Below are 26,787 nucleotides of genomic sequence, written 5' to 3'. Positions count from 1 at the left end.
CTATTACTTTGAATTTTGTAAATTAGTTTGAATTTAATTTTTTTGAAAATTAGTTTAAATTTTATTCCTGCTAGGATGTTTGTTCTCAATGGTGAGAAGCCCACTTTAAATGTGCCCCCTTAATTTAAACCTTATTTCGTGTGTCTAGGTGGAAATTTAACTTCCCACCTGTCTTCTGGAGTTGGAATTGTTTATTGGCTGACAGAAGAATTTCATGAAACTTTTAATTCCAATATGAACTCTGTTTCTTTTTCTGATTTCCTCATAGATGATGATTGGCAGGAAGCTCATGAGCGCCTGGCTGAACTGGAAGAGAAGCCGCCTGCAGCAGTTAATGAACAAACCGGCAATGGAGAAAGGGATGAGATGGACTTGTTGGGTGACCATGAGGAGAATCTGGCAGAGAGGCTCAGTAAGATGGTGATTGAAAATGAACTTGAAGACCCAGCTATCATGAGGGCGGTACAGACCAGGCCAGTGTTGGAAGTAAGTGGCTGTGAGCTGGAGCAGACTAGGGACTGAGTAGAGTATTGGGCTTTGCTGTTGCTGTTTCATTTACGATACCAAGAGAGTTACACGTTCCATAGAAATCTGATGGTATTATTCCTCATAGCAGTTCTAGAGATGAAGTTGGGGTATAAGGTATTTTCTAGAATGTGGTAATTTCTTGATCCTCAACAGTTGCAGCTCTTTGGGAGCTTTGTTCACCACAAACTGGTAAGTTCCCCAGAGAGCCTGCACTATTCCACACTTTGTGTGTGTTTTCCCTTCTTGCTAGCCCCAACCAGGAAGTCTCAATTCCAGCATCTGGGATGGATCTGAAGTTCTAAGGCGAATCCGAGGACCACTGCTTGCTCAGGTATTAAACGTTTTCGCATTATATAAAGTTTCTAGCGTCTGCAACCTGGCTCCTGTTGTTGCCCTTCCCTTACTGGAGCGATGTGCAGCTGTGTGCTCTCTGCTGGCCTTGTGTTGGTCACATCGTCCAGCAGCTGTAGCTGAACCTCAGACTCCATGGTAATGCCCACTTGATTGTGCTTTCCTTTGAAATGGTTGAAAGGGAGCCATTGGAACATGAAAAGTTTGGCAGCTTATGATCTCAGTTTCAATTAAAGTCATTTTAGGGGCTTCCCAGGTGACACTAGTGATAAAGAATCTGCCTGCAGTGCAGGAGTTGCAAGAGACACGGGTTCTATCCCTGGGCCGGGACGATCCCCTGCAGTAGGAAATGGCAGTTCACTCCAGTATTCTTGTCTGGACGACTGAACACACACACTCACTCACTCATTTTCAGGCACACCTGTCAGAGCAGGTTGCTGTTGGCCAGGGGTCGAGGGCAGTGGGAGAGGTGACTGCCAAGGGACAGCGCTAAGAAAGTTTGGGGAGCGACAAAACTTGAGTCTTGATTTTGGTGGCAGGCCCGTGACTCTGTGCATTTATCAGAATTTAGTTCTATACGCCACAGAGGGTAAATTTTACTGGATATGAAATAAAACTAAATTAAAAATTAAAAAAATAATTTCTCAAGGTATTGGGCATCTGTAAAGGTGATTAAGACATTTCGAGCTAGCTAATTTTTTTAACACTACTTCCTCAATTAGGAAATGCCTACAGTGTCTGTGTTAGAATATGCCTTGCCTCAGAGGCCCCCCCAGGGCCCAGAAGACGATCGGGACCTTTCCGAGCGCGCATTACCAAGGCGGTCCACCTCGCCTGTCATTGGGAGTCCTCCTGTTAGAGCTGTCCCCATAGGCACCCCACCTAAGCAGATGGCTGTGCCCAGCTTCAACCAGCAGGTACCTCTCATCAACAGGCACTCAGCCCAGGATACTGGGAATCTGAGCAAAACTCTTTGGGAAATGTGCTACTGGGAGGAGGGTGGAAGTGTGGGGTAGGCATTAGATTAAAAAGGAGAATAGCCGATTAGAGGAGAAGTTAGCACAAATAAGAGACACATTCCCCAATGCCCTTTGCTGGTGCTGCTCCTGTCGCTGCTGCCTTTTAATTGGGGGAGAAAAAGGGTAGTTAACCACATTTAGTGTACATATCCTTTTTAAAGTGTTTTGCTGGCTGCCCAGAACCTTGGCAGAGAGGTAGCTGAAAGCTGGGGGGAGTGGGAACACACAGCATTGTCCACATCCCTTTTTACCTTTAAGATATCCCTGCTTTCCCTAGAGCCTGTGCAGTCCTGTTCCATAGACTTCCCTCCACCTGAAACCAGCAGCTGGAAAGGAAGGCCAATGTGGAAGGTATGGGGGGAGGGTGGCATTGGTCTGGCCTAGTTAGGCTCAGTATCCTCTGAAACGGTGGAGTCGCAGTGGACACGAAGAGCTGAGCATGGCGGCCATATCACAGGGGCGTCAGAGCAGGGCTTAGTTAATCCTCCAGCTTTCTTATCATTCCATCTCCCTCACTGCTACCAGAATATATCCTCTTGGAAAGAATTTGCAGGTCAGAATATCTGCTGGTCCCTCCCTCAGATAGCATGGAAGGGTGGGGATAACTGGAGAATTAGCTAAGTCTTCCTCAGTTAAAAAGTGGCACGTTGCTTGGTATTTGTGAGAGGAAGTGACCGAAGGTTCTACACGTGGACCGAAGCCATAGCAGTTTGCTTGGAAGTAGGGCTTTGCATTGAGTTCTGTGTCTCTGCCAGTACTCGAGGGGAGGGAGCACAGGTCGGGGGAAAACTGGCTTCCCTGAGTGCCGTCGCATGTGTGCTTGTCCTCGTAGATCCTGTGTCCAAAGCCTGTGCATGTTCGGCCCCCAGTGCCGCCGCGGTATCCTGCTCCCTATGGTGAGAGGATGTCTCCAAACCAGCTCTGCAGTGTCCCGGTAGGTCGCTCTGCACCCTAGTGAAGGTGTGCAGTGTGTATTTTCTCATCAGTGTATCGGTACCTCCTAAATGATGCATGTTTCTCATAATCTCCATACTTGAATTTCTGGGTCTTAGAGTGCCCAGATCAGCAGACATGGTTCATCGTACTCAGCTATTTCTTCCCTCAGCTCATCTCGTATCTTTAAAGATCTAGACTCGAAATGATCTGGTTTCGTGCTGTTACACTCCCTCATTCGACTGCTGCCTTTTCACGTTACATAATCCTAGTGCTTCGTAGCTCCTAGCATTACTCACTCTTGCATTCCTTCAGCGGACAGTTCAGCTCTACCCTTTAAGAGTTTCCCTGTCCATGTCTGTTCCGCATTTCCGTTGAGTTCCTCTGTTGTTTCTCTGTTTACGGTATGACTCTAATGTTTTCTTTTCCTTTCCTTTGTTTTAGAACTCCTCCCTGCTGGGCCACCCATTTCCCCCTAGCGTCCCTCCTGTCCTCAGCCCCCTCCAGCGAGCGCAGCTTCTTGGAGGAGCACAGGTAAGCGCAGGATTAGCTCAGCCCGTAAAGAGCTCGCCTAGCTTTCCTAAGGTTCACTGGCTCACATCCGCACCCCCCCCTTTTTTTTTTGCTACTAATCAATTCCTACTGCCTCTTCTTTCTTCCTGCCATTACTTTCTCAAGCAAAGTTATTGATGGAAACAGTATTCACTGTTCTGTGGATGAAAGTAAGGGGACCTGCCAATCAGCTAAATCCAAGATCTTGTTTTTGCAGCTACAGCCTGGACGGATGTCTCCCAGCCAGTTTGCACGGGTCCCTGGATTCGTGGGCAGCCCACTTGCCGCCATGAATCCCAAGCTGTTGCAAGGGCGAGTTGGGCAGATGCTCCCCCCTGCGCCAGGCTTCCGCGCCTTCTTCAGTGCCCCACCCACTGCTACACCACCACCTCCACAGCAGCACCCCCCTGGCCCAGGACCCCACCTGCAGAATCTAAGGTATACAGAGAAAGTGCGACTGTCTGTCCCTTGTCCACTGAGTCACTTGATTGTTGACATTTAGTGATAGAAGGCAAGCAGTCTCCTTGCTATTTTCAAATGATGTATTTTGTGATGTTATTTGATCCTCAAGTTGGCAAACACAGAAATGTTGGATGGTCTCCAAGGTTTCATGTGAATCCCATTTCCTTCCAGTCATGTGCTTCCTGGGCCTCCCAGGTGGCTCAGTGATAAAGAGCTGCCTGCCAGTGCTGAGCCTTGGGTTCCATCCCTGGGTCGGGAAGGTCCCCTGGAGAAGGAGATGGCGACCCCCTCCAGGATTCTTGCCTGGGAAATCCCATGGACAGAGGAGCCTGATGGGCTATAGTCCTTGGGGTCACAAAGAGTAGGGCACAACTTAGCAACTAAACAACAAGATGCTTCCTACTTACATTTGCACATTAATAATCACCTTTTTCTGGAGAAGGCAATGGCACCCCACTCCAGTACTCTTGCCTGGAGAATCCCATGGACGGAGGAGCCTGGAAGACTCGAAGAGTCGGGCACGACTGAGCGACCTCACTTTCACTTTTCACTTTCATGCATTGGAGGAGGAAACGGCAACCCACTCCAGTGTTCTTGCCTGGAGAATCCCAGGGACGGGGAGCCTGGTGGGCTGCCAGCTATGGGGTCGCACAGAGTCAGACACGACTGAAGCGACTTAGCAGCAGCAGTCACCTTTTTATTTCTTCTAAAGTTTCTTGTCTCACATATCCATTTGACACACACACATACATGCGCCAAGTGCTTCTCATCTAACAAGAGTTATCTTACACTGAGGAACAGAGAGGGCAGTCCCTGACGGTCCCATGGTTAGGACTCAGTGCTTTCACTGCCATGGCCCAGGTTCAGTCAGGGGAGCTGAGACCCAGCAAGCTACATTGTGCAACCAAAAAAAAAGAGGAACAGAGATAAAGATGCTGAGTTGTCAGCTAATCTCAGTGCTTAGCTACTTGCTTGCTTCCACTGGGATTTTACGATAGAGGTTTAAGTTCCTGCTTCAGTGAAATTGTGTTTTATTATATATCACATTGTCTCAGGGTTCTCCTGAGAAGCAGAACCAATAGCATATAGGTAAATAAGAGATTTACTTTAAGGCATTGGCTTACATGAATGTGGGGCTAGGAAGTCCAGAATCTGTAGGGCAGGCCAGCAAGCTGGACATTCTGTTGGAAGTTGTGGTTGCAGCCTGAGGTCTGAATTTGTAGGGCAGGTGAGCAGGCTGGAAATGCAATCAGGCCTTCCCGTATTCCAGTCTTGAGGCAAAATCCCTTCTCTGGGAAACTGGTTTTCCTTTTAGGGCCTTCAACTGATAGGCAAGTCCCACCCACATTATCTAGGGCCATCTTTCTATTTCTTAAAGTTAATTGTAAATGTTAATAGCATCTATAAAACACCATCACAGCAATATCTAGATGAGTGTCCAAACAACTGGGTGTCTTAGGCAATCAGCATATTAAATTAACCGTCACGTGTATTTTCAGGATGATTTCCAAATGTGAATTTGAGTACATTAAATTTAGTTAGAGACTTCTCCTTAACAGCTAGGAGCAAAGAGAATTAAACTAGCTTACTGCTGATTCACTCAGATTTTATGATTGTCTTCTTAGGAGTTGAGAATTGTCTTTCATGGAAGACATGAAAATACAGCTGTGTCTTCCTTCTGAAAGATCTTCTTAGAGTAGACACCAACATTCTCTTGGGTGAACCTGTGTGAAGTTATCCGGTATTGATCACATTCTTTAAAGCTTCAGGTCATCAAAAGGACAGAGCTAAACATCTTTCCCTTTTTCTTAGATCGCAGACCCCAGTGTTTAGACCAGACACAACCCATCTTCATCCACAGCACCGTCGACTCTTGCATCAGAGGCAGCAACAGAATAGAAAGTATGTACTTAACCTCCTCTTTTGTGGTTTCTTAATCTAGGTTTCATTTTTGCCTGATTTAGCTTACTTTTTAAGTAAATTTAATCAATATTGAGCTTATTTCAACTGGCTAAGTCAGATCATACGTGCTAGTTTATGTAATGGACAAGCTTTGAATGACTAGAGCTTATCAACTTATTTCCAAGTTAATATGATTCTGAAATGCTGTTTAGATCTGGGGTGGGGGTGGTCAGCATATTCCACTCACTCCTTACCAAGTTCTTCCCTTACTTCTGACTGCGTTTTGTGTACCGTCTCGGCTCAGAGGTAATCTTGAAGTATAGTCTCTAGCATTACATTTGGGTCTTATGTAAGCCGACAGTCACTTTGTTTTTGCCTCTGTTTAATCCTCATTCAAATATATATTTATATATGTGGCCCCAGCTGTGTACTAGCTACTGTGGTCAGTTTGGGAGATTGAAAGAAGAACAAGACATAACACGCCCTTGCTTTCATGGAGCTTATATTTTGTCATCATTCTTATACATGGTTCTTTGTGTGTAATTTCCTTTTTCTTTCAAAAAAAAAATTCTGGAATATTCTTTGCAGAGGTAAAAAACTAGTATGGGCCTTTAAGACACAAAAAATACAAACCATAAAGGAAAAGATTAATAATACATTGACTGTTAAAATACAAAGCTTCTCAGGCCTGCAGTTGACATTATGGTATTGTGCATTTCAGAATTTGAAAGGGTAGATCTCATGTTAAGTATCTTACCCCACCCTCAAGCCCCCCAAAAGGGACCCAAGGAGTGGGTGTATATGTCTAGTGCCTTTTTTATGCTGATGGCATGACAAGTGTTTGCATTTGTCCAGACTTACCAATTTGTATACATTAAATTGTACATTTCTTTGTACAGCAGTTAGCAGCAGTTATTTGTAAAGTTGTTTACAAATATTTTTTATGAAATTGTAAAAATATATTAAACTTCTATGTAATAAAAGGCATCAGACACAAGCATGCAGTCTTTCAATAGAGGAAACCTACATGGCTCATAAAAACACAAAGATTTTCAGGCTCACTTGTAATGAGAAGAGTGCAGATTGAAATTAGATAACCGTTTTATATCCTGAGACAGCAAAACATGAAGTGTCTCAACACTGTCGTTGTTAGCAGGAATGGAATATATATAGCCTTTGGAGAGAGAATTTGGCAATAAACAATAAGACTTATAATGTAGATACATTGAATCCTAGCAGTTTTACTTTTCAGAATATACCTGGGGGGTATATTATCAATGTGGACAAGTGTGAAACACATAATATTGAATAAGAATCAAGGAGCAGAATTTTATGCCTAATACCATTTATGTAAAATGGAATACTACTGTATGATATTTAAAGGTAGACATACAAGTAATAAAAGTAATAAAAGGTAGGTGTACAAGTAATAAAAGTATAAAAATATTTCATGAAGGATATGTATCAAAGTCAGGATAGTGGTTCCTATAGGAAGGAAGGGGAGCTGGAAACTGATCTTGAGGGCTGTAGGTGGCCCCTCAACTGTAAGCGTAGCACTGTGTTAGTTTAATATTTTACTTTTTAAAAATCTGAAACAAATTTGACCAAATAATTTTTTCATTTAGTCCAAATGGTGAGTAAATGGATTTTTGGATAATGTTTGCTGGACCTTTCTATGTGTTTAAAGTATATCATAATTTTCAACAAGTTTTTTAAAAGTATGTAGACTTGGAGTCAAGTTGGCCTGTGATCACACCTCTCACTGCTGCCAGGCGTACTGCTTTGGGCAAGTTACCTGATCTCTTCTGAGCTCAGTTTGTTGTCTTAAGTGGGGAAAATAAACTTACGGACCTCATAGGGTTATTATGGGGCTTATACACAAGTCCATAGGAGAAGGTGCTTAGCTTATGGTAAGGCACCCAGATTTTAGTTTAGTCCTCTGATTAGGTATTGCATAGCTCCTTCCTCTCAAATTTTGTTAAAATTCTATTCTTTTTCACTCCTCTTTTAATAAAAGCAAAGGGGATTTTTTTTTTTTTCAGTTGGCCTGGTTTACGCCAGTATTGTTATAAGGCGTAATTCATGTGTCCACTCGAAGTGCATGTGACCTGTATTTCCTTTCCAGTCAGCATCGGACTCTCAACGGTGCAGGAGACAGAGGGAGTCACCGGAGCAGTCATCAGGATCATATCCGGAAGGACCCATATGCCAACCTCATGCTGCAGCGAGAGAAAGACTGGGTCTCTAAGATTCAGATGATGCAGCTGCAGAGCACTGACCCCTACCTGGACGACTTCTACTACCAGGTGCGCGCTCTGGGCCAGTGCCCGGATGACTTCTGTTACCAGGCATGAGCACTGACCCCTACCTGGATGATTCTTATTACCAGGTATGCACTCTGAGCCAGTTTGAAAGGTAAGCTTAGTCGCTTACCCTGGTGAAGGTACTCATTTAAATATTGGTATAATTTTCTTCTGAGGTAGTCTTCAAGTGGGTAAGAATTTTGTCCCGTTTTTCAAGCTGAAGAATCTCTCACAATATTCACTGAAAGGTTTGCATATATGCCTTTTCTAAACTGTAGAGACTCTGAAACCAATATTTTCAAATCTTTTTGGCATCAATAATCTGGTTCTTAAAATTAAGAATTTTGGCAGTCTAATGATGTTTCCATTGATGCTAATTTTGAAGGCTGGGATTTTTTGATAAAGTAAATTCTTCACAATCTGATAAAAGTTAAGAGCCAGTACGTATAGAGCGTGAGCAGCGGTGCCGCCACTGGTGTAAGTCGCTCCATGATAGAGAGCGGCCAATCCTCTTCTCACATGGCAGAATTACTTTGAAAAACTGGAGAAGCTGTCAGCTGCTGAAGAAGTGCACGGTGACGGCCCAAGAAAGGAGCGCACCAAGCTCATCACGCCCCAGGTGGCCAGGCTGGAGCACACCTACAAGCCAGGTGAGGCCGCCGTCCCCATGCCCATGGCCGAGAGACGCGCTGTGCTGCTGGCGGGACAGCAGCCGCAGCTGTGTGGATGACGGGACGGGGACGTGTGAGACTGATGCACACGGCACCGCTGTCCCTGACAGATGTGGAGGCCCACTTACTCAAGCGCGGACTGGATAGTTTGACAGATGACCTTTTAAGTCCATTTCTGCTTGAGATTCCATGACTTTTTAAAATGTTATAATTTCTAGTATCCATAAAATAGATAAAGGGGAAGATACTTCAGACTTTTTATTATTACAACCAAAAAAAAATGGAAAAGGATAGATTTTGATAAGAGATTGCCTTAGATAATACATGGATTTTTGTAGTGAATTTTTAGGTCTGGAGTAGAGACTAGAGAACATAGGACCTCCTGGCAGTCTAGTGGTTAAGACTGTGCTTCCACTGCAGGGGGCTTGAGTTCCATCCCTGGTCAGGGGAACTAAAGTCCCCACATGGAACACAGCGGGGCTTCCCTGGAGGCTCAGCAGCAGAGAACCCACCTACCGTGCAAGGGACAGAGGAGACGCGGGTTCAATCCCTGGGTCAGGAAGATCCCCTGGAGAAGAAAGTGGCAACCTGCTTCAGTATTCTTGTTTGGGAAATCGCACGGACAGAGGAGCCTGGCGGGCTGCAGTCCATAGGGCCACAAAGAGTCGGACACGACTCAGCAACTAAACAACAGCAGGCCATGCAGTGGGGCCAGAAAAGAGAGACTGTGATGATCTTCGTTGAATGCTGTCTGCCTGTGTTGCTGGGTTTTTACTTGTTGGCAACTTTTTGTCCTTGCAGTGCAGTTTGAGGGCTCTTTGGGAAAGCTCACTGTCTCTAGTGTGAATAATCCCCGAAAAATGATTGATGCTGTTGTGACGTCTCGGAGTGAGGATGATGTAAGTGGCCACAGAATTGTGTGTTTAAGGAAGTCTGGGTCAGCACTGCTTCTTTGACGGTCCCTGGGTTGGAATCCCAAGGCAGCCAGGCAGGACCTGGGGTGGCAGGAGCCTTTGAACTGGGTAACCCTGGCCACAAACAGCATTAGCTGTTTGTTCCAGTTTTTAAAACCATCATTTTCTGTGTGTTTAAGATTTCCCTATGACGCCCTCATCTTCCGTTGCACTCTCCAGTACCTTTTGCTCCTCTGTGGACTTAGTTACTAGCTCATGTGGGGGCCCTTCAGTCAGCTCTGTGACCTTTGCCCCCATTACTTCTGCTTGATTATTAATCCCCACAGTACTGTCGCAAATAGGATTACCTATGGAATTTACCAGCAGTAAATAATTCTTAACATCGTTAAAGAGTTCATATTGAAAAGTCTTTTCTTTTTTTTAGGAGACAAAAGAAAAACAGGTTCGGGACAAAAGACGAAAAACCCTTTTCATAATTGAGAAAGTAAGTTTTAGAATTGCTAAAGTTGCTGTAGTTAGTTTCAATTTAGCAGACTGTGAAATGTATGTGTACACAACACGTGGGAAAGTAAACAGTCGGCTAGTGTCCTGTGATTTTAACTAATGTACATGTTTGTGTAAAGTGCCTATTGTGTACAGGGCATGCTGGAAAGGAGTGTGGTTTACCTTGCCTGTGGCCTCGTGGAAAGAGCACTGCAGTTACAATCAGAAGTCCTGGGGTTTTGTCCAGGCTTGTTCAGTTAGTGGCTGAGTGTTTTAGGGCAGGGCATCTTTTTAAGAAAATGAAAAGAAAAATTACACTGTTCTGCCTGTGAATGGATTGTCTGTTCAGTCAGTTCCCATATGTTTATTGACCATTCCCTGGGTGTTGGGCACTGTCCTGGGCTCTAAGGAAAATCAGTAGTAGGCAGTTAGTGTTGAACCATAAAACACCATGTTGTGGGGCATAGAGTATAGGCGTTAAGAGCACAGACTCTGAGAACAGGCTCCAGATCATTTCTCACCAAGTCTGTGACTTGAGGCAAGTCATTTAACCTTTCTGTGCCGTCTTTGGTTTCTTAATCTTTGAGAATGAAAGTGGTGAGAGTCTCCTCTCACTGGGCTGTGGTGAGTATTCCATGAGTATTTGCACAGTGCTTAGAGCGGGGCCTGGGACCCTACAGTCGTCAGCTGTTTCGTTTTCACGGATAGAGGCATCACGGGACGCAGTGGCACGCGTTGCTCACATTACTAACAGGGCTGCTGCTGGAAACTTTGGAAAGTGGATAATCGTGTCACTACCATCGCCTGCTGGATTAGTGGTCAAGAAGGGGCAGGGAACGATTCCTGAAGGGTGCTTTCTTTCTAAGTTGTTTGACACTGTTTCTCTGGGTTTAAGCGAGCAGGTTTTCCTCTCTCTTACTTCTGTGAGCTTCCACTCTTACGTTGTCTGCTAGTCCTGGACGGCCACGTTGTGCACCTCATGCTGAGTTTGCTGAGGCCCGCTTTGTCTCTCCCTTAGACCTACAGTTTACTGCTTGATGTGGAGGATTACGAAAGGCGTTACCTCCTAAGTCTGGAAGAAGAGCGACCTGCCCTGATGGATGAAAGAAAGCACAAAATTTGTTGCATGTACGACAACTTAAGGGGGAAATTGCCTGGACAGGAGAGGTGAGAATTGTGTCCTTTGGTGAAAACATTAGTCTCGCTAGATTCCTTTGAGTTTTATATATCCTACCCTTACCCTTCCTTACCATTTCAGTAAGCTCACTCCATATAAAACATTTTAGAATCCTTTTGAGCCTGGGGGGGTGGGGGGTGGAAATCTATGTATCTTGAATTCATTCATTTAGCAAGTACCTCTTCAATACCTGTTAGGGACAGTGCTGGGCGCTGGAGACAGTGGGGAACGTTTAGTTTCTTTTGTTGAGCTTGTAGATGGTATCTAGTTTATGCTTACTAATGTTCAACCGTGTAATCTTTATGTATTTTCTTTCCTACTAAGATGGAAAGTGTAAACATTCATGCTTTCCTGGGATTGCCGTACAGTTCTTATTTGCTGTGGAAGCCAGTCAGTCTTCCAGTGAAGACTAAGCTTCTTAGTATAATTTCTCTGTCTCTCTGTCATCTCTCTCCCACCCAGTATCTGGAACAGAATCTTGCTAATGGTAAATGTTCCAGAAATCACAAGATTTATTGATGAATGCAAGAGGACGCTCCCTTTGTCTTTGCCCATTCTAGAGAGTTGATGGTTCTTTTTGAAAAGGACCTTCTTTTTAGCACATCTTTTCCGGAGTTGGACTGACAGGGAGCTTGGTTGAATAAATCTGGGTTTCTCTGTAGATTGGACTGTTAAGTAGCCAGTAAAATCTGTAAAGTATTATGTATTGCCTTGGAAAAGTGTTCATAAGTTTTCGAGTGAAAAAAGTAACAAGCCATATAAATTATATGGATCCCCCTTTTTTAAAAATGAAAGATAAAAATATATAATACACAGCAAAAATGCCTTCAAAATGATAGCACTAGTGAATTATCTCTGAGATTATGAATATTATTATTAATACATGTATATTTTCAGATTTTGCTGTTTTAACCATGTCATTTGTGTCGTTACTTGAAAGTTAATAAAAGAAATCAGTGCCTATAGTTAGATTAGTTTTTTTAATGTACAATTTTTGAAATGATTTTCAATACTCATGAAACTCAAAGAATTTACTTTTTATTTATTTGTTGAGAGTTGGTAAAGTAACTCTCACTGTTTTGTAGTGCAGATCATTGCAGGGTGCACATGAATGCAGTGTGTTCATCTGGCAACATGTAGGAGGAGAAAGGGGGTTTCTGCGTTGCTGTTGCTGACCCGAGCTGGCCTTTTCTTCCCCGCAGCCCGAGTGACGACCACTTTGTGCAGATCATGTGCATCCGAAAGGGGAAGAGGATGGTGGCCCGGGTCCTGCCTTTCCTCTCCACAGAGCAAGCAGCTGACATTCTCATGACAGCAGCCAGGAACCTGCCTTTCCTCATCAAGAAGGACGCACAGGATGAGGTGGCCCGCCATGTGGGGTCCTCTTTCCCTTGGGTCTTCACAGTGGATAAGATTTCCAGAAGCCAAACTTCTTATTTCCCCCCCTTTTCCCTTTTGTGTTCTTTTACCTAATCTTTGGCTCAATGAGTATTTAAAGCAAAACCTTGACTCCAAACCTATGTTTTTAATGCTACTTCTTTATCCAACAGACCATGTCCCTAAACATGAGGAAAGCAGTAATTCCGTCTTACGTGTCACAGTTGTTAAGCTGTGATCTGTATTAGAACTGCTTTGGAAGCAAATAGTTCAGCCCTACCCCAGACTTGCTGAATCTGCATTTACAGAGAGAAGATCAGGCCCCCAGCTGGGTCTGACTGCTCACTATTTGCAGTTCATGATCTTGCTTACCTTATTGGATATAAAGTATCATTCATGGGCTGTTATTAGTGGCTTAACACTGACCTGTACGCTTACTTCAGTGGTGTCCCACAGGAATTGGGCCAGTGCTTTTAAGCAGTTTAAACTGGGCTAGAATTTGTGGGTTCTATTTTCTTTACTGTTCGTAGTAGTATTTTAGATTTTATTTATTTTTGACCGTGCTGGGTCTTTGTCGCCTCATGGGTGCTCCTCTCGTGGCGGCCAGCAGGGCCGCTCCAGTTACCACGCTCGGGCCTCTCTCTCTCGGGGGTGTGGGCTTTAGCAGTCGGGGTGCACCGGCCTAGTGACTCCAGGGCACGTGGGGTCCTCCCACACGGGGGGTCAAACCCATGCCTCCTGAACCAGCAGGCAGGTTCTTTACTGCCGAGCACTAGGGAAGTCATGGGCTAGAATTTGAAACGTGATTATCAAGTTTGTAAGAACTGCTCTCTGCTTATTCCTATCACAATACTTGAAAGATTAGCAAAATTTGAAATAGTATTAGAACTTCAAAGCAAGAAGTTGATACAGTTAGCACAAAGGGCTAGTATCATTAAGTATGAGATTCAGAATAATAGCATTTATGAGAATGAACCCGAAAGATGTGAAAATTATTCTTTCTGAAATAATAGACTTGAAAGAGTTTCTTTACTCAGCAAATACTTACTAAGCACTTCTATGTCCCAGGCACTGGTCAGGTCCTGTAAGTATAGCGCCTGATTCTTGGTGCTAGGAGTTAGAAACCCAGAGAGGCCTGCTGTAGTGGAGCTCACCTGCTACTGAGGAAAACTTGGTTGAATTTAGAGGCTAAGATTTTACCTGTATGTGTTAAAGAGTAATAGACCACATCTGTAAATACTGTTTGTTTGAGGTAATAGCAGGTTCCAGGTCTGAGGCATAAAATGTACAAGATAATTATGGAGTATCGTGTCAGAAACCAAGAGAGCTGAAAGATTACTATGGTTCTGCCTGAAAGATGCACAGACCAACTTGAAGGAACCCCCTTTTGGTCACAATGGGATAATTTGTGTCAGAAACAAAAATTAACACCAGTGCATTGCTGTAGATTGGATATGTTTCGTGAGTTCATAATATGAAAAGAATGTACTAAACACTTTAAGAGATTGCTTGGCCATCAACTCATTATTCTGAAAAGTGGTAAGTAAAGGAAAAGAAGCATTTATCCTGCTGCATTACAGCCAGATGTCAAGGTGACTAGAGTGTTGATATTAGGAAGTTCTTCTTTACAGAAGAATTTCAGCTAATAAATTCCAAAGAAACGACAAAATGGCCGTTTTACAGCTCCTAATGGAAAAAACAGTCTGTCTGAGCAGCAGCCATTACTGGAGCTGAAAGCGTGAGGTCAGAGATGAATGGGGATTTTCTCATTTCTTTGGTTGGGGCAGGCTGGCCACACCTGAACCTGCAGACGACCTCGAGCCCCATGGAGGGGAGCAGCGTGCTTCCTGACACTGTGTGGAGGGAGTTCTCAGCTCTCCATGGGTGTCTTGCTGCGCACCGCCCTGCCCCCTCTGCTGAACTTGAGTTCAGTCAAACCTCTGATCCTAATTACCAGTTTTTATGGGCGAAAGACTGAAGATTGGGTCATTCTTAAGTGATACCACAGAGGTGCCATTAGCCAGATTCAAACTATGGGACAAATGACCCAGTTTCTTCAAATGGCATAAGAAAAGGAGACGGGCCAGTGAGAGAGGACCTGCTAACAGATTCTGAAAGCCTTAAAGCCACATGCAATGCGCGGGTCCGGTTTGAACCATCAGAACAAATTGGCTTCTAGGCACTTCTGAGCCAGTTGGACTTATTTGAGTTTGGAGTGGATATTAGATGATCGTTAAGGAGTTAAACTTCCGCAGGTACGATAATATTGTGACAGCAGTGAAGTATTGCTGTTTATGAAAAAGATGATGTGATACGGGAAGAACATAGATTTAATGAGGTTGGCAACCTGTTACTGATTGAATTGTTGAAGTTTGGTTGTGGGTACGTGGACTTCACTATACTGTTGTTGGTACTTCTTTGTATGTTTAAAAATGCTTTGGGCTTCCCAGGCGGAACTAGTGGTAACGAGCCACCTGCCAGTGCAGGAGGCGCAGGAGACATGGGTGCGGTCCCGGGGTCGGGAGACCCCTGGAGGAGGGCCCGGCGACTCACTCCAGGATTCTTGCCTGGAGAGTCCCATGGACAGAGGGGACTGGTGGGCTACGGTCCCTGGGGTCGCACAGAGTTGGACACAACGGAAGTGACTTAGCACGCACGCAAGAATGCTTTAATTTTTAAAGCTCTGCTTATTTAGAAGAGTCGACCATGAAAAGGAGTCTCTCTATTCTTGAATGCTACTTAAAGCTGAACCAGCCTTCATTTTTCATGCTGTGGTCATTGAGTGCTGGAAGCACCCTCGACTTGAAGTGTCACAGCCTGGTTACACCAGCAGCCCTGTGTTTTAATTTCCCAGTCTGGGCCTTATGGCAGAGCAGAAGGAGTGAACTAGCAGGCTGGAATCCAACAGCCTTGAATTCTGGTTCTGGCTACTAGCTTTGTGACCAGAGTCTGGGTTTCTGATCACTTAGCATCTCTGATCTATAAACGTTGATTGATCATTTCTCCGTTTCCTCATTGAGCTTTTATAAAGATAAATCAAGATACCATTAAGTCTGAAAATACTTGTCAGTAACTCTCTGACTCTCAGAATTTACCTATGTTAGAGTGCTTCTCATAGTATATTAAGTTGACAGTTAACTCATGGCTTCTCTGTATCTTAGACCCCTGAGGGTCTGTCCTGTTTATCCTATGTTTTTAGCCCATAGTGCCTGGTACATTGTAAGCATCTGAGTATTTGTAGAATGAATACTGATGTTCTATCATGTATCTTGCTCTGTATTTGAGAAGTGATTTTGCACCCTTGGTTCAAAAGTAATCACAAGTAATGATGTTCCTGTGCGCGTGGAAAAAATTCTCAGCAGTTACCATGGAATCCGCTGCTGAGATGCTGGCAGTATCTGCTGGACTTGTTAGGCTCCTTTGTTACATCTTGCCTGGGGCAGTGAGCACCCCTCCGTCCCTGCCCACTCAGGGGTGTGGCAGAAGCAGCAGTTACCAGACTGTGATGGCCTGTCCGTTCTGTCTTCCGGTAGGTGCTGCCGTGCCTATTGAGTCCCTTCTCTCTCCTCCTCTACCATCTTCCACCAGTGACCGTCACCAGCCTTCTGCAGCAGCTGATGAACCTACCTCAGAGTGCAGCGGCCCCAGCTCCGTCCAACCCGCACCTCTCTGCCGTGCTCCAGAACAAGGTGAGCCCTGAGCCCTGCGAGCCTTCTCAGTCCGAGGTACTGGTACAAATGGTGGTTGCTGTGGCCATCGTGGCGGGAAACAGGAGGGCGAGGGGGTTGCAGCTGTAACCTCAGCCGGGAGCTCCATTAAGCTCGTGGTGACAGAAGCTGGAGGTGGTAGTGATTTTCACAAGACAGGGTGCTCTGTACCTCACGTGGAGAAAACCCGGTTTGTGTTGGGGTGCAGACTCCTTTGGTCCCCTGCTGTGCCATCCCAGCAGCGGCTGCCACGCTTGCGTCCTCAGTGGGTGTGGAATTTAGAGCTCTGCTCTGCCCCAGGAGGAGTGGTGGTTTTAAAGGGCTGAAGGGTGTAGGGGAGCTGGCCTCCTCACTTGGACCTCTTCCCGGAGCTCTAACCACCGACTTCTACTTAATCTCAACGGCCAGCTCGTAGTCTCACGCCACACCCGAGTGCAGGGAAAGCTGGAAACATCTCTGAATTCACGCCATTGTCACCACGGGTGGCGTCAGATCTAGTAGAAGGAAAGAGGATTAGGTAGGTAATGACTGGTCTTTGTCACAAGACATCCCAGTTCATATTTCATTTATATCAGATTAAAGGTCCAGAGACTCCCAGGAGTCAGTACAGAAGGAGAGCGGTGAGCTTTTAGGCAGAGCAGGTTTCCACCCCTCCTCGGCTGCGTCCTAGGTTTGTGACCGTGAACCGATCATTGCACTTTGCTGAGCCGGTTTCCTGATCTATAAAGTGGAGGTGATGTCGGCATCACTTAGGTGAGCAGGCAGCCGTGAATGATGCAGTTTAATGCTGGGTACACAGTGACGCTCACTCGGGACCATCCGCTACAGTAGAGGGACAAGGAGACCCGGGGCGGGGGGGGCTCTTCTGCACCTGAAAACCTGGAGAGCCTGGCTGGAAGGGCAGGGAGCGCCTCGGAGACGGAGAGGGCGGCGGGGCCTCGGGACGCGAGACGGGGTCCCGGAGTTGTGGGCCTTCCACGTTGTCCGGTCCCCTAGCTTTATTTTGATAAAGGCAGTGCAGAAGCCTGAAGGCAGATGAGATGATGTGACCTGCTGTTTTTCTGACAGTGACATGAAGGGACCTTTGTGGAAAGGCGAGGATATCCTCCGTGAGGTGGACTCAGACAGGGGGCTGGAGTCCCAGGACCTGCCCGCTTCCCTTCCTGGGCCCTGGCAGCCGTGACCCGTGCGTCCAGCCTCGGCCTCGCCCGTGTTTGGGCCCCTTAGAGTCTGTGTTTCCTGCTCTTCCTGCCCACGGAGTGAAATAAATATTCATGTGTTAGCAGTCCTAGATACGGCGGATGGATCTGCTCATCCTCTCTTCTTTTCGTCTTTCAAACTCTCATTAGCATCCTCTAAGCCTTTATATTTCCAGATATGTATGTCACTTTTTAAGGGAATGTTTTCTTCGTAGCCTAATCATTCCATTTCCCTTTCTTTGTGTATTTTCCCACAGGGCTTTAACACCTGTTTTCTTAATTCAAACTCTATGTTTTATTTTTTTTGTTTTTGTTTTTTTCTATAAACTTTAATTTTCTGTATCAAAATTCGTCTTCTTGTAACTTTCCCTTCTATCTCTGTTCCAGTAAATAGGAGAAACGCTACCCCCCGCCCCCATCCTGTGGCAGGGAAGAGTCCGCTTTTCATCAAAGGGTGGGATGGGGGAGCTGGGGGCTGTGGGGCCCGGGGCTCCCGTTGCCCTTGAGAGCCTGAGCTGCCGAGTCAGGAGGGACCCCTCTGGGCTCTGCGTGGGCTCAGAGCAGCACGGTGGGGGGTGCCTGCATTCAGCGCCGCCCCCTCAACCCCCTGGCCCTGGCCGTCAGTGCGGCATCTGACACCCTCTGTCTCCTCTCACAGTTTGGCCTGTCCCTGCTCCTCCTCGTCCTGAGCCGCGGGGAAGACCTACAGAGCTCAGACGCCGCTTCAGAATCGGCGCAAAGCAACCCATGGTCAGTCTGGGCCGTGTTTCTTCTTTGAAGTTCTTTCAGGTCCTCTTTTTCATTCCTTTTCTTACATTATTATTTTTATCGGTTTTCCCTGTTAGGACGGAGGTGATGTTCGTGGCAACCCGAGAACTTTTGCGGATTCCCCAGACGGGCCTGGCCAAGCCAATCTCTATACCCACAAACCTAGTATCCCTCTTTTCTCGTTACGTTGACCGACAGAAACTGAACTTGCTGGAGACAAAACTGCAGTAAGTTGGAAACAGGAGAATTCCACATCTCACTGAAGCTGGCACTTTAGAAGTTACGTTGAGGAGGTTGGGGGTGAGAGGGGCGTAAGACGTCATGAATCCAGTGGAAGAGATTAAAGACTTCTGTGAAATACACGAGTGTCTGCTGGATGTAAAGCACTGTGGCCACAGCAGAACCCTCCCAGTGGGACAACAGCTGGGGTCCAGATCTCGCAGTGTTCCGATAGGAGAGGTCACACAGGGCTGGGTTCTGGTGCAGATGACTGCTCTCTGAACTCATTCACACAGGTCTCCTCTCTCTCTTTGTGCCGTAGGCTAGTTCAGGGGATACGGTAAAGGCCTCCACGCGCGTCCTGTGCCTCCTCTTGGCTGCCTCCCGCTCTGCTGCCATCGCCAATGGAGTGTTGTTTTAAATGAGGGAGGGAAGGTAGCTCACTCCCCAGAGCGTCTGGTGGGACCGAGTCCATTCACGGGGGCTGTCTCTGAATGCCAGGTACTGCCCACTGCTCTGTGAAACGCGGCTGGGTTCACACCGGCTGGTCTTTTACCTTCTGTGTGACAGTCCTGCATGTCCCACGTTACTCGAGTCTCCTCCATCCTGCCTTTTCTTTGCCCTTGAGACACAAACATCACCTCTCCCTTCATCCCCCCACCACCGCTCCAGCTCAGAGTAGGTTGTAGCCTGCCACAGAATTCCTTCCCTCATCGCCCCTTATTTCTATGACTGTAGGAGAGCTGATGAAGTAGAGATATAAATATATACGCGCACACACACACCCCGACACGTATGTTTATGTGGTCTCCAGAGGGCCCTTAAAGAACGAGTTTAGACTGAGAAATTTAGTTGGCACACCATCCCTTCTCTAACCACAACCCAGCTGATGTGTTTTTAATCTGTTCCTCGTCCATCCTCTGCTGACTTGATGGGTTCTACCTGTTCTAATAAAATGTAGGGTATGCAGCACATGTAATCGGCTCAGCGCGCTCAGTGGCCGGTGCCCAACCCTCAGCTGAGCCGTTCTTGTCTCCTCCCCGCTCGGGTTTCCTTCGGTTCTGTGCGCCGCAGTGGAAGCGGCACACGGTTAGGCTTGGTCCCGCTCCGGCCGCGGGTGCTTGAGCCCGCGCCTTCAGGTGCGCGGAGGCTTGCGGGAGCACAGGCCTGGAGCCTGCTTCCACCGCGCAGCTTCAGCGCACTCGCTCTGTCTTCCTGAGACCGCTGCAGTAAGCCATGCTCTGACGTCCCCTTCCCTGTCTGTACTTGGTGTCCTGGGGGGGACCTCCGCACCTCCCCACGGGAGCGCAGGCCGCCGCTCCGCCCCTTGGTCCCTCGGCTCGGCAGGCGGAAGCGCTGCCCTAGCCCCTTGGTCTCGCCTGCAGCCAGGGCCTGGGTCTGTGTCCATTTGCGGGGGGGGTGTCCGCCTGTGGCCCCGTCACCACCCTCTACCACTCCGCAGTCACCCAGATGAGGGCCTGGGTCCCTGGTGATGCCAGCCCTGAACAGACAGCATCTGATTGATCTCACCCGCCTGTCCTGAGCACACCTCGCTGCTCTCGCCTTTCTGAATGTAGTGGGGAGGGGGGCAGGTTCCGGTATTTAATACCCAAGTGAACATTTTGCACATAAATGTATTGTACAGCAGCGAGGCCCTCCGCTCCAACCGGCTGTCCTATTCTCCGCCTGTACTTCTCCCCCCTGTGCCCCGTGCGCCCCCTCCTCCCCTCTGCCACCGCCCCCTGCCTTCCCTTCACAGCCGATCAAGTGAAGGCTCGATGATTATCCCTTCTCTTCTGTGCTTTTATCTTTTTTGTTTGGTTTTAATTAATTAAAAAGTTTCTAAATTTACATTTTTATAGGGTATTGTAAATAAAAACAAATTGTATACTTGAAAAAAAAATGTGCCAACATTCCTGCTTGTTTCTCCTGAACATGCCTTTTAGCGTGTTTCTTGCGTGTTTAGATAGATCAGCAGGCCTCTTGGTGCTGGGGATTGGCGAGGATGGTATCACCTGATGTTTTTATTTCTTATTTTGGCATAAGGGAGACAGATAAAGATCTTATGTTTACATAACTTTCCTTAAAAAACCTAGGGTGTGGGCCCCCCCTGATGGTTCAGTGGCTGAAACTGCAATTCCAGTGTAGGGGAAACGGGTTTGATCCCTGGTCCAATCCTGTGTGCCACAAACAAATAAATGCATATTTTTAAAAAGAAAAGCTAGGATGCTTTCAACAGTCACTGCCCCTCCCCCCCAACTTTTAACTGCAAAGCAGAATTAGAAAATTCAGTGGATAGACCGCAGCTCACCTTCCTCGTCTCTTGGCAGCTGAGAGTTTAGTTAAGAACCTTCACAAAGCCTAGTTTTAACTTAAGCTGCCTCATGGTTAGTATTTCCTTAGCTCTCATTTATATCTTCTCAGAAGAGGTGAGAAGAAATTGGTGATTCTTTGTAGTAAATTCATGTTAGCTATTTCAAACTTACCACAGCATCATTTGTAATAGGAAAATTAGAAATAACCTAAATGCTCACTAGTGGCCAAGGGGTAATCTGTGTGATAGGTACAGGTATAATATTTAATCATGAAAAGTGTTTATGGTCTGGTGTGGGGGAAAGCAGAAAGTATATATGCTTGGAATGCAGTTCTTATGAAACTGTATATGTGATGGGGAAGAAATTGGGAGGACATGCTTCCCAGGTGGCTCAGTGGATGCAGGGGATAGAGATTGAATCCCTGGGTCGGGAAGATCCCCTGGAGGAGGGCATGGCAACCCAGTCCAGTACTCTTGCCTGGGGAATCCAATGGACAGAGGAGCCTGGCAGGCTGCAGTCCATGGGGTCGCAGAGAATTGGACGCGACTGAGCGAGAGCAATGCTCCTGCAGGTGTTCCCCTAAAGACGTGCATCTCTCAGTGGCAGGACTGGGGGGAGCTTCCTTTTGCTTTCAGTTTTCTCCAGATCTTCTGTAGAGAGCAAGCATTGCTTATATTCTGAGAAGAAATAACTATTTTTGAAGAGCTTAGTTACATCAGAAAGCACTTCGAGTATGAAGTCGAGTGTAGGTCAGCCCTTCACATGTATATGACTTCATGTGGGCACGGGGAGTGGAAGGGGTACGATCCAGGGAGCTTGGAGGGCGGTGGCTGCCTCCGAGGGGGAGGCTTGTGGAGCAGTGTGTGTGTGGGTGGTGGTTTCTCGGTTCCATTGTCCAGACTCTCTTCAGTCTGCATGTATTGATAGTAGAACCGAAAGGGGGTTGTTCTCTAAAAACTGCTAGAAAGCATAGCCCCCTACTTTCCAGTGATGCATGCTAGCAGGATGAGAAGGCCTGATCTGGCTGTGCTCGGTTGCAGAGCCAGCGTACTTGACTTTGAAAGGTGAATGTACTGAAAAAAATGTGAAAGCAAGACAGTTATCCTGTGAGGTGTGGTCAGGTACTGCACTGTTAGACACTTTAAATTCCCCTGTTAAACAGTTGAGGAATCACAAAACCACTTTAAGTCCAAGCCATGTCTCCCAGTGAGTTTCTATATTTACAGAAATTGCATTTTTTCCTCACTGACTGCTGAATCAAAATAGATGGATCTCCGCTCCGTCCACACAGAAAACCTGCTCAGGTCCGTTGTGGCCTGAGTACCAGCCAGCCGGCTTTCACCAGAGCTGCCCTGTCTGTCTCAGGAAGGCCACAATGACCTTCTGAGTTTGACACAGACCGCCGACTGCCCTCTCCCCGTGGAGAGCAGTGAAGTCTCGTGTGTGCAAAGTCCAAGTGGGGAAGTAGTGGAAGGCGTCTCACACTTCTCACCCAGCTGTGTTTAAGTATGTTGGCACTGTGATCCTTAAGAAAGTAAAACAGGTTTTCAGGCAGCAAGTCTAGTGTGTTAAGGCCACAGGTAGCGTAGTTTTGGCCATTAACCTTGAAGCAGAGGCACAGTTGTGAATAGATGGCAGGTTACCTAACAGCCTCAGCTTTGCCTTTTATCTTGTGAATGTGGCATGAAAGACTTCCAAGGAGCCTGTTTACTCACCGTGACTCTAAGCTCTGCAGTTCAGCCAAGTTCATTCTCCAAAGTAACGGTTAACCTAAGTCAAGCCCGAGACCTAGGAAGCATCTGGATGGGGACGAGGTAATCAGTGATGTGTGCTTCCCCTGTTGTGAGTAGAGCATCTCTTACATTGCTTACGATTTAGTACCACTCTAAGGGATTCCACCACCACCCCCAGAAAAACCCTGGCTGACAGTCTGATGTTGTCCACCAAGCGGTTGCTCGATGCATGTAGATGCTGGATTTTTCCTAACGCATCATGGATTTCCTTACATGTCCATGTAGAGAGGCACCACTGTTTAATAATTGTATGGTGTTCCACTGCATGCCATGATTTAACTGCTCCCCTGTTAATAGATTCCATCCTCAGGTAGTTTTTGCCAAGTCACTCTTGTTCATCCAGCAGTGAACAAAGGTGAACCCACAATGGCCGTTCAGGTGCTCAGTCGTGTCCGCCTCTTTGCGGCCCCGTGGACTGCAGCACGCCAGGCTTCCCTGTCCTTCACCATCTCCTAGAGCTTGCTCAAAGTCATGTCCATGGAGTCAGTGGTGCCATCCAACCATCTCATCCTCTGTCGTCCCCTTCTCCTCCTGCTGTTAATCTTTGTGACATCAGGGTCTTTTTCCAGTGAGTCAGCTCTTTGCATCAGGTGGCCAAAGATATTGGATGGAGCTTCAGCTTCAGCATAAGTCTTTCCAGTGAATATTGAGGGTTGATTTCCTTTTGGACTAACTGCTTTGATCTTGCAGTCCAAGGGACACTCAAGGGTCTTCAACACCACAGTTCAAGAGTATCAGTTCTTCGGTGCTCAGCCTTTGTGGTCCAATTCTCACATCCCTACATGACTCCTGGAAAAACCATAGCTTTGACTGTACAGACCTTTGTCGGAAAAGTGATGTCTTCTTTTTAATATGCTGTCCGTGTTTCTATAGCTCTTTTTACAGTGTACAGAGAGCACGGACATTAATTTTCTAATTCAAGTCTTCTCTATTACCCTTTGAAATATTAGAATGGGCAGCTATAATTGTACAGTACCCAAACGAGATTAGCAAGACCGTCCAGCTAATAAGTGCTCCGGTTTAAGATTCAGACTGGAAGTTTCAGACTCCATGTCCAGCATCGTGGCTACAAGATGCCTCCTGCTTCTGGATAAATGCTTCGTGTAGTAGCAGCTCAGGAGCTGCAAGCGTTTAGGGGCACGTCTGCAAACTCTTCTGATTGGGCTTTAATGGCTTCATTTCCAGTAGGCAGATTGAATAATTCCCTCTCAGTAGTTCAAAAATGTGATTCAGGTTTTAACTGTCGAGGTCCATTACAATATATAAGGATCAGAATTTCAGAAAGGCAGCTGTCAGGCATCTGGGTGGTCCTTTTGGTTTAAGCATTTTGAAGAGGAGATTTTAAAAACGATTTGCTCCCACGCTTCCATCTCAGTATTTGGAAATGCATTGTTTATATGAGATAAATTCAACCCCAGGCGGTCGGTTCACTCGTCAGTTCCCTGCATTCGTACAGGAGCTCCATGAACGCGCCAGTCCTCATTCCCATCCGCGCCCCAGTTCCCAGCACACAGGCCATACCAAGCAAGCGTCCAACTGGCATCTTTTCATAAAATAGTTGGGCCACGAAGAAACAGCTTGATGGGATTATTCAGAGCTTCAGAACCGAGAGAACAGACCTTAATGGCATGAACTCATCTGTATGTGCAAGGAAGGCCCATTCCAAATGACATTGTCACTCATTTTACCACAGCAACCCCGAGGTCGGAAACAATTTGATACAGTAAGCCTGACAAGCTCATGAGTGTCCAGCGTTCCGGGGCACAGAGGTGACAAAGGCTGTGCTCTGGGGGGCAGTTGGTGCTAAGCACTAAGAGGAGAACAGAAGAGGATGAGAGGATGGAGAGTGACGGGGGATCTGCGCTGCAGACAGGCCAGGGGAGGCCTTGATGAGAAGGCGCCACTGAAGCGGACGCGCGCGTACTGAGACGAGGATGGCCAAGCACAGGGCTGGGAGGAGCATCCCAAGCAGGGTGAGGCAGCCGACCTCTGCCCGAGATGAGAATGGGCGGGGATTCTCAGGACCGTGACAGGTCAACGTCGCCTTGAAGGGCTTTACTCACATTGCCGTGGGAAGCCTTCGCAGAGTCTCTGAGGAAAGTCACTTTGCTGGGTAGGGGCTGGGGAGGAATAAATTAGGAATTTGGAAATAACAGATCCACACTACTGTATAAAATAGATTAAAAAAAAAAAAAAAACCCTACCACGTAGAACAGGGAACTGCGTTCAATATCCTGTAATCCATAAGGGGGGAGAATGCGAAGATGCAAGTACATGTGTGGCTGTGAACTGCGTTCAATACCCTGTAATCCATAAGGGGGAGAATGCGAAGATGCAAGTACGTGTGTGGCTGTGAACTGCGTTCAATATCCTGTAATCCATAAGGGGGAGAATGCGAAGATGCAAGTACGTGTGTGGCTGTGAACGTGTGCGAGCGCCACTGCTCCAGTTTTGCCGTGCAGCGGAAGCATCACTGTACTTCCCCACCGCCCAGCGACGGCAGCAAAGCCCCAGCTGCAGGCCCAGAGCCCCGCCTCAGCGCGTGACCGTCTTTGGGGACGGCGCCTTTGACAAGGGGTGGAGGGGTAGTCAGGGAGTTTGAGGTGGACATGTACGCGCTGCTGTGTTTGAAAAGAATAACCAACAGGGACTTACTGTGTGGCACAGGGGGCTCTGCTCAGTGTTCTGGTCCAGCCTGGATGGGAGGGCAGGCTGGGGGAGGATGGACCTATGGCTATGTGTGGCTGAGCCCCGTTGCTGTTCACCTAAAACTCACATTGTTAATGAGCTACACGCCAATGCAGAGTAGAGAGTTCAAAAGAACAAAAAAAGATTAATTTGAGATGAAGTCACAAGAAAATAAATGAAGTCATTAGGGTGAGTTCTAATCCGGTATGAGCAGCGTCCTTGCAAGCAGCAGTGACGGGGGCACGGGGAGCCTGCCCATGAAGACCCCGGAAGACGGCCCTCTCCATGGCGAGCCGTCCGGAGAAACCGGCGCCGCTCACACCTGGGCTTCAGACGCCCGGGCGCCAGAACTGTGAGGAAGCACACTTTCATTGTTTAAGCCGCCCTGTCTGTGGCACTTTGTTATGACAGTCCTGGCAAACTAGCAGGTATCAAACATCTTTCCTTGACTTTTTTTAATTTTTAAAAATCCACAGGATAGTAGAAGAATATATATCCAGCTGTTAACAATGGTCATTTCTAGAAGGTGTGGTTAAGGAGAGATTTCGTTTTCTATGTCTGCATTTCTGAACCCTTGTATCTTATAGTGAATAGATTTTGGCTTGAATTTAAAGGAAGGAAAGGGCGAGAGCAGGACCTGGTTTGTCCCGCACTGTAGTGAGGGAGTGGCAGGAAAGGACATTGCATCCCTGCACAGCCGTTTCCCAACGTTTCTCCATCCAACCGGAGCAGACACCTTGTGTGGAGCTTCCAGAAATGCTCCTTAAACGAAAGGAAATGCCTGTTTGTCCTCCTTTCTTTCCTCTCTTGCTGCCTAGAATGCGCTTACAATGACTGGAGCTCCAGCCGCCATCTTGGGGCAAAAATAACCTCAACGACAGTGACGGTGCACAGTGGAGCAGGAAGAAGGGGCTTTGCCGGGAAGATTTCCGTGAGCCGCCAAACCGACCCCGCGCTGCCCGCCTCTGCATGCCTTTTACTGTTATCTTTTAAATGTCTTTAGGCGCGAGAACAAACTCTTAGGTGTTTAAACCAACGTAAATTGGGCCTCTGTCCCTGGTGACCCGGCGGTAAGTATCCATCTGCAGTGTGGGAGGTGCAGGAGACAGGTTCAGTACCTGGGTCGGGAGGATCCTCCCCAGGAGGATCCCCTGCAACCCACTGCAGTACCCTTGCCTGGAGAATGCCATGGACGGGGCAGCCTGGTGCACAGTCCATGGGGTCGCAAAGAGTCAGACACGACTGAGGTGCCTGCGCTTGTACTTGCAAATAAACCTAACCTGAGTCATTACTGCCGCGGCCAGCACAAGCAAGAGTCGCACCTGCAAAGGGAGAGAAACGGAGCGTCCCCGCGTGGAAAAATAAGAGAGAGAGACAAAAGATGGGGTTGAGAGGATCAGACCCACTATGTCTGATGCCTTCCTTT

General features: G+C 47.0%; 1 protein-coding gene across 1 annotated transcript in view; it reads left to right on the top strand.

Moving 5' to 3' along the window:
• The window catches only part of PATL1 (PAT1 homolog 1, processing body mRNA decay factor), a 28,038-nt gene extending 7,627 nt beyond the window's left edge, over window positions 1-20,411 (top strand). The window contains exons 3-19 of the mRNA XM_068988408.1: window positions 269-486; window positions 779-859; window positions 1,602-1,796; window positions 2,731-2,832; window positions 3,276-3,365; window positions 3,601-3,821; window positions 5,658-5,747; window positions 7,873-8,053; window positions 8,577-8,700; window positions 9,523-9,620; window positions 10,060-10,119; window positions 11,137-11,285; window positions 12,498-12,657; window positions 16,206-16,361; window positions 18,237-18,328; window positions 18,424-18,573; window positions 18,888-20,411. Coding sequence (XP_068844509.1) covers window positions 269-486; window positions 779-859; window positions 1,602-1,796; window positions 2,731-2,832; window positions 3,276-3,365; window positions 3,601-3,821; window positions 5,658-5,747; window positions 7,873-8,053; window positions 8,577-8,700; window positions 9,523-9,620; window positions 10,060-10,119; window positions 11,137-11,285; window positions 12,498-12,657; window positions 16,206-16,361; window positions 18,237-18,328; window positions 18,424-18,573; window positions 18,888-18,909 — 2,189 coding nt within the window. The 3' untranslated portion in view covers window positions 18,910-20,411. The remainder of the gene's footprint in view (window positions 1-268; window positions 487-778; window positions 860-1,601; window positions 1,797-2,730; window positions 2,833-3,275; window positions 3,366-3,600; window positions 3,822-5,657; window positions 5,748-7,872; window positions 8,054-8,576; window positions 8,701-9,522; window positions 9,621-10,059; window positions 10,120-11,136; window positions 11,286-12,497; window positions 12,658-16,205; window positions 16,362-18,236; window positions 18,329-18,423; window positions 18,574-18,887) is intronic.
• The last annotated feature ends 6,376 nt before the right edge of the window (window positions 20,412-26,787 follow it).

Source organism: Capricornis sumatraensis, chromosome 16 (genome assembly GCF_032405125.1).
Source record: "Capricornis sumatraensis isolate serow.1 chromosome 16, serow.2, whole genome shotgun sequence".
Classification (NCBI taxonomy): domain Eukaryota; kingdom Metazoa; phylum Chordata; class Mammalia; order Artiodactyla; family Bovidae; genus Capricornis; species Capricornis sumatraensis.
The sequence above is the reverse complement of the archived record's forward strand: the minus strand, read 5'-3'. Positions and strand labels throughout refer to the sequence as shown.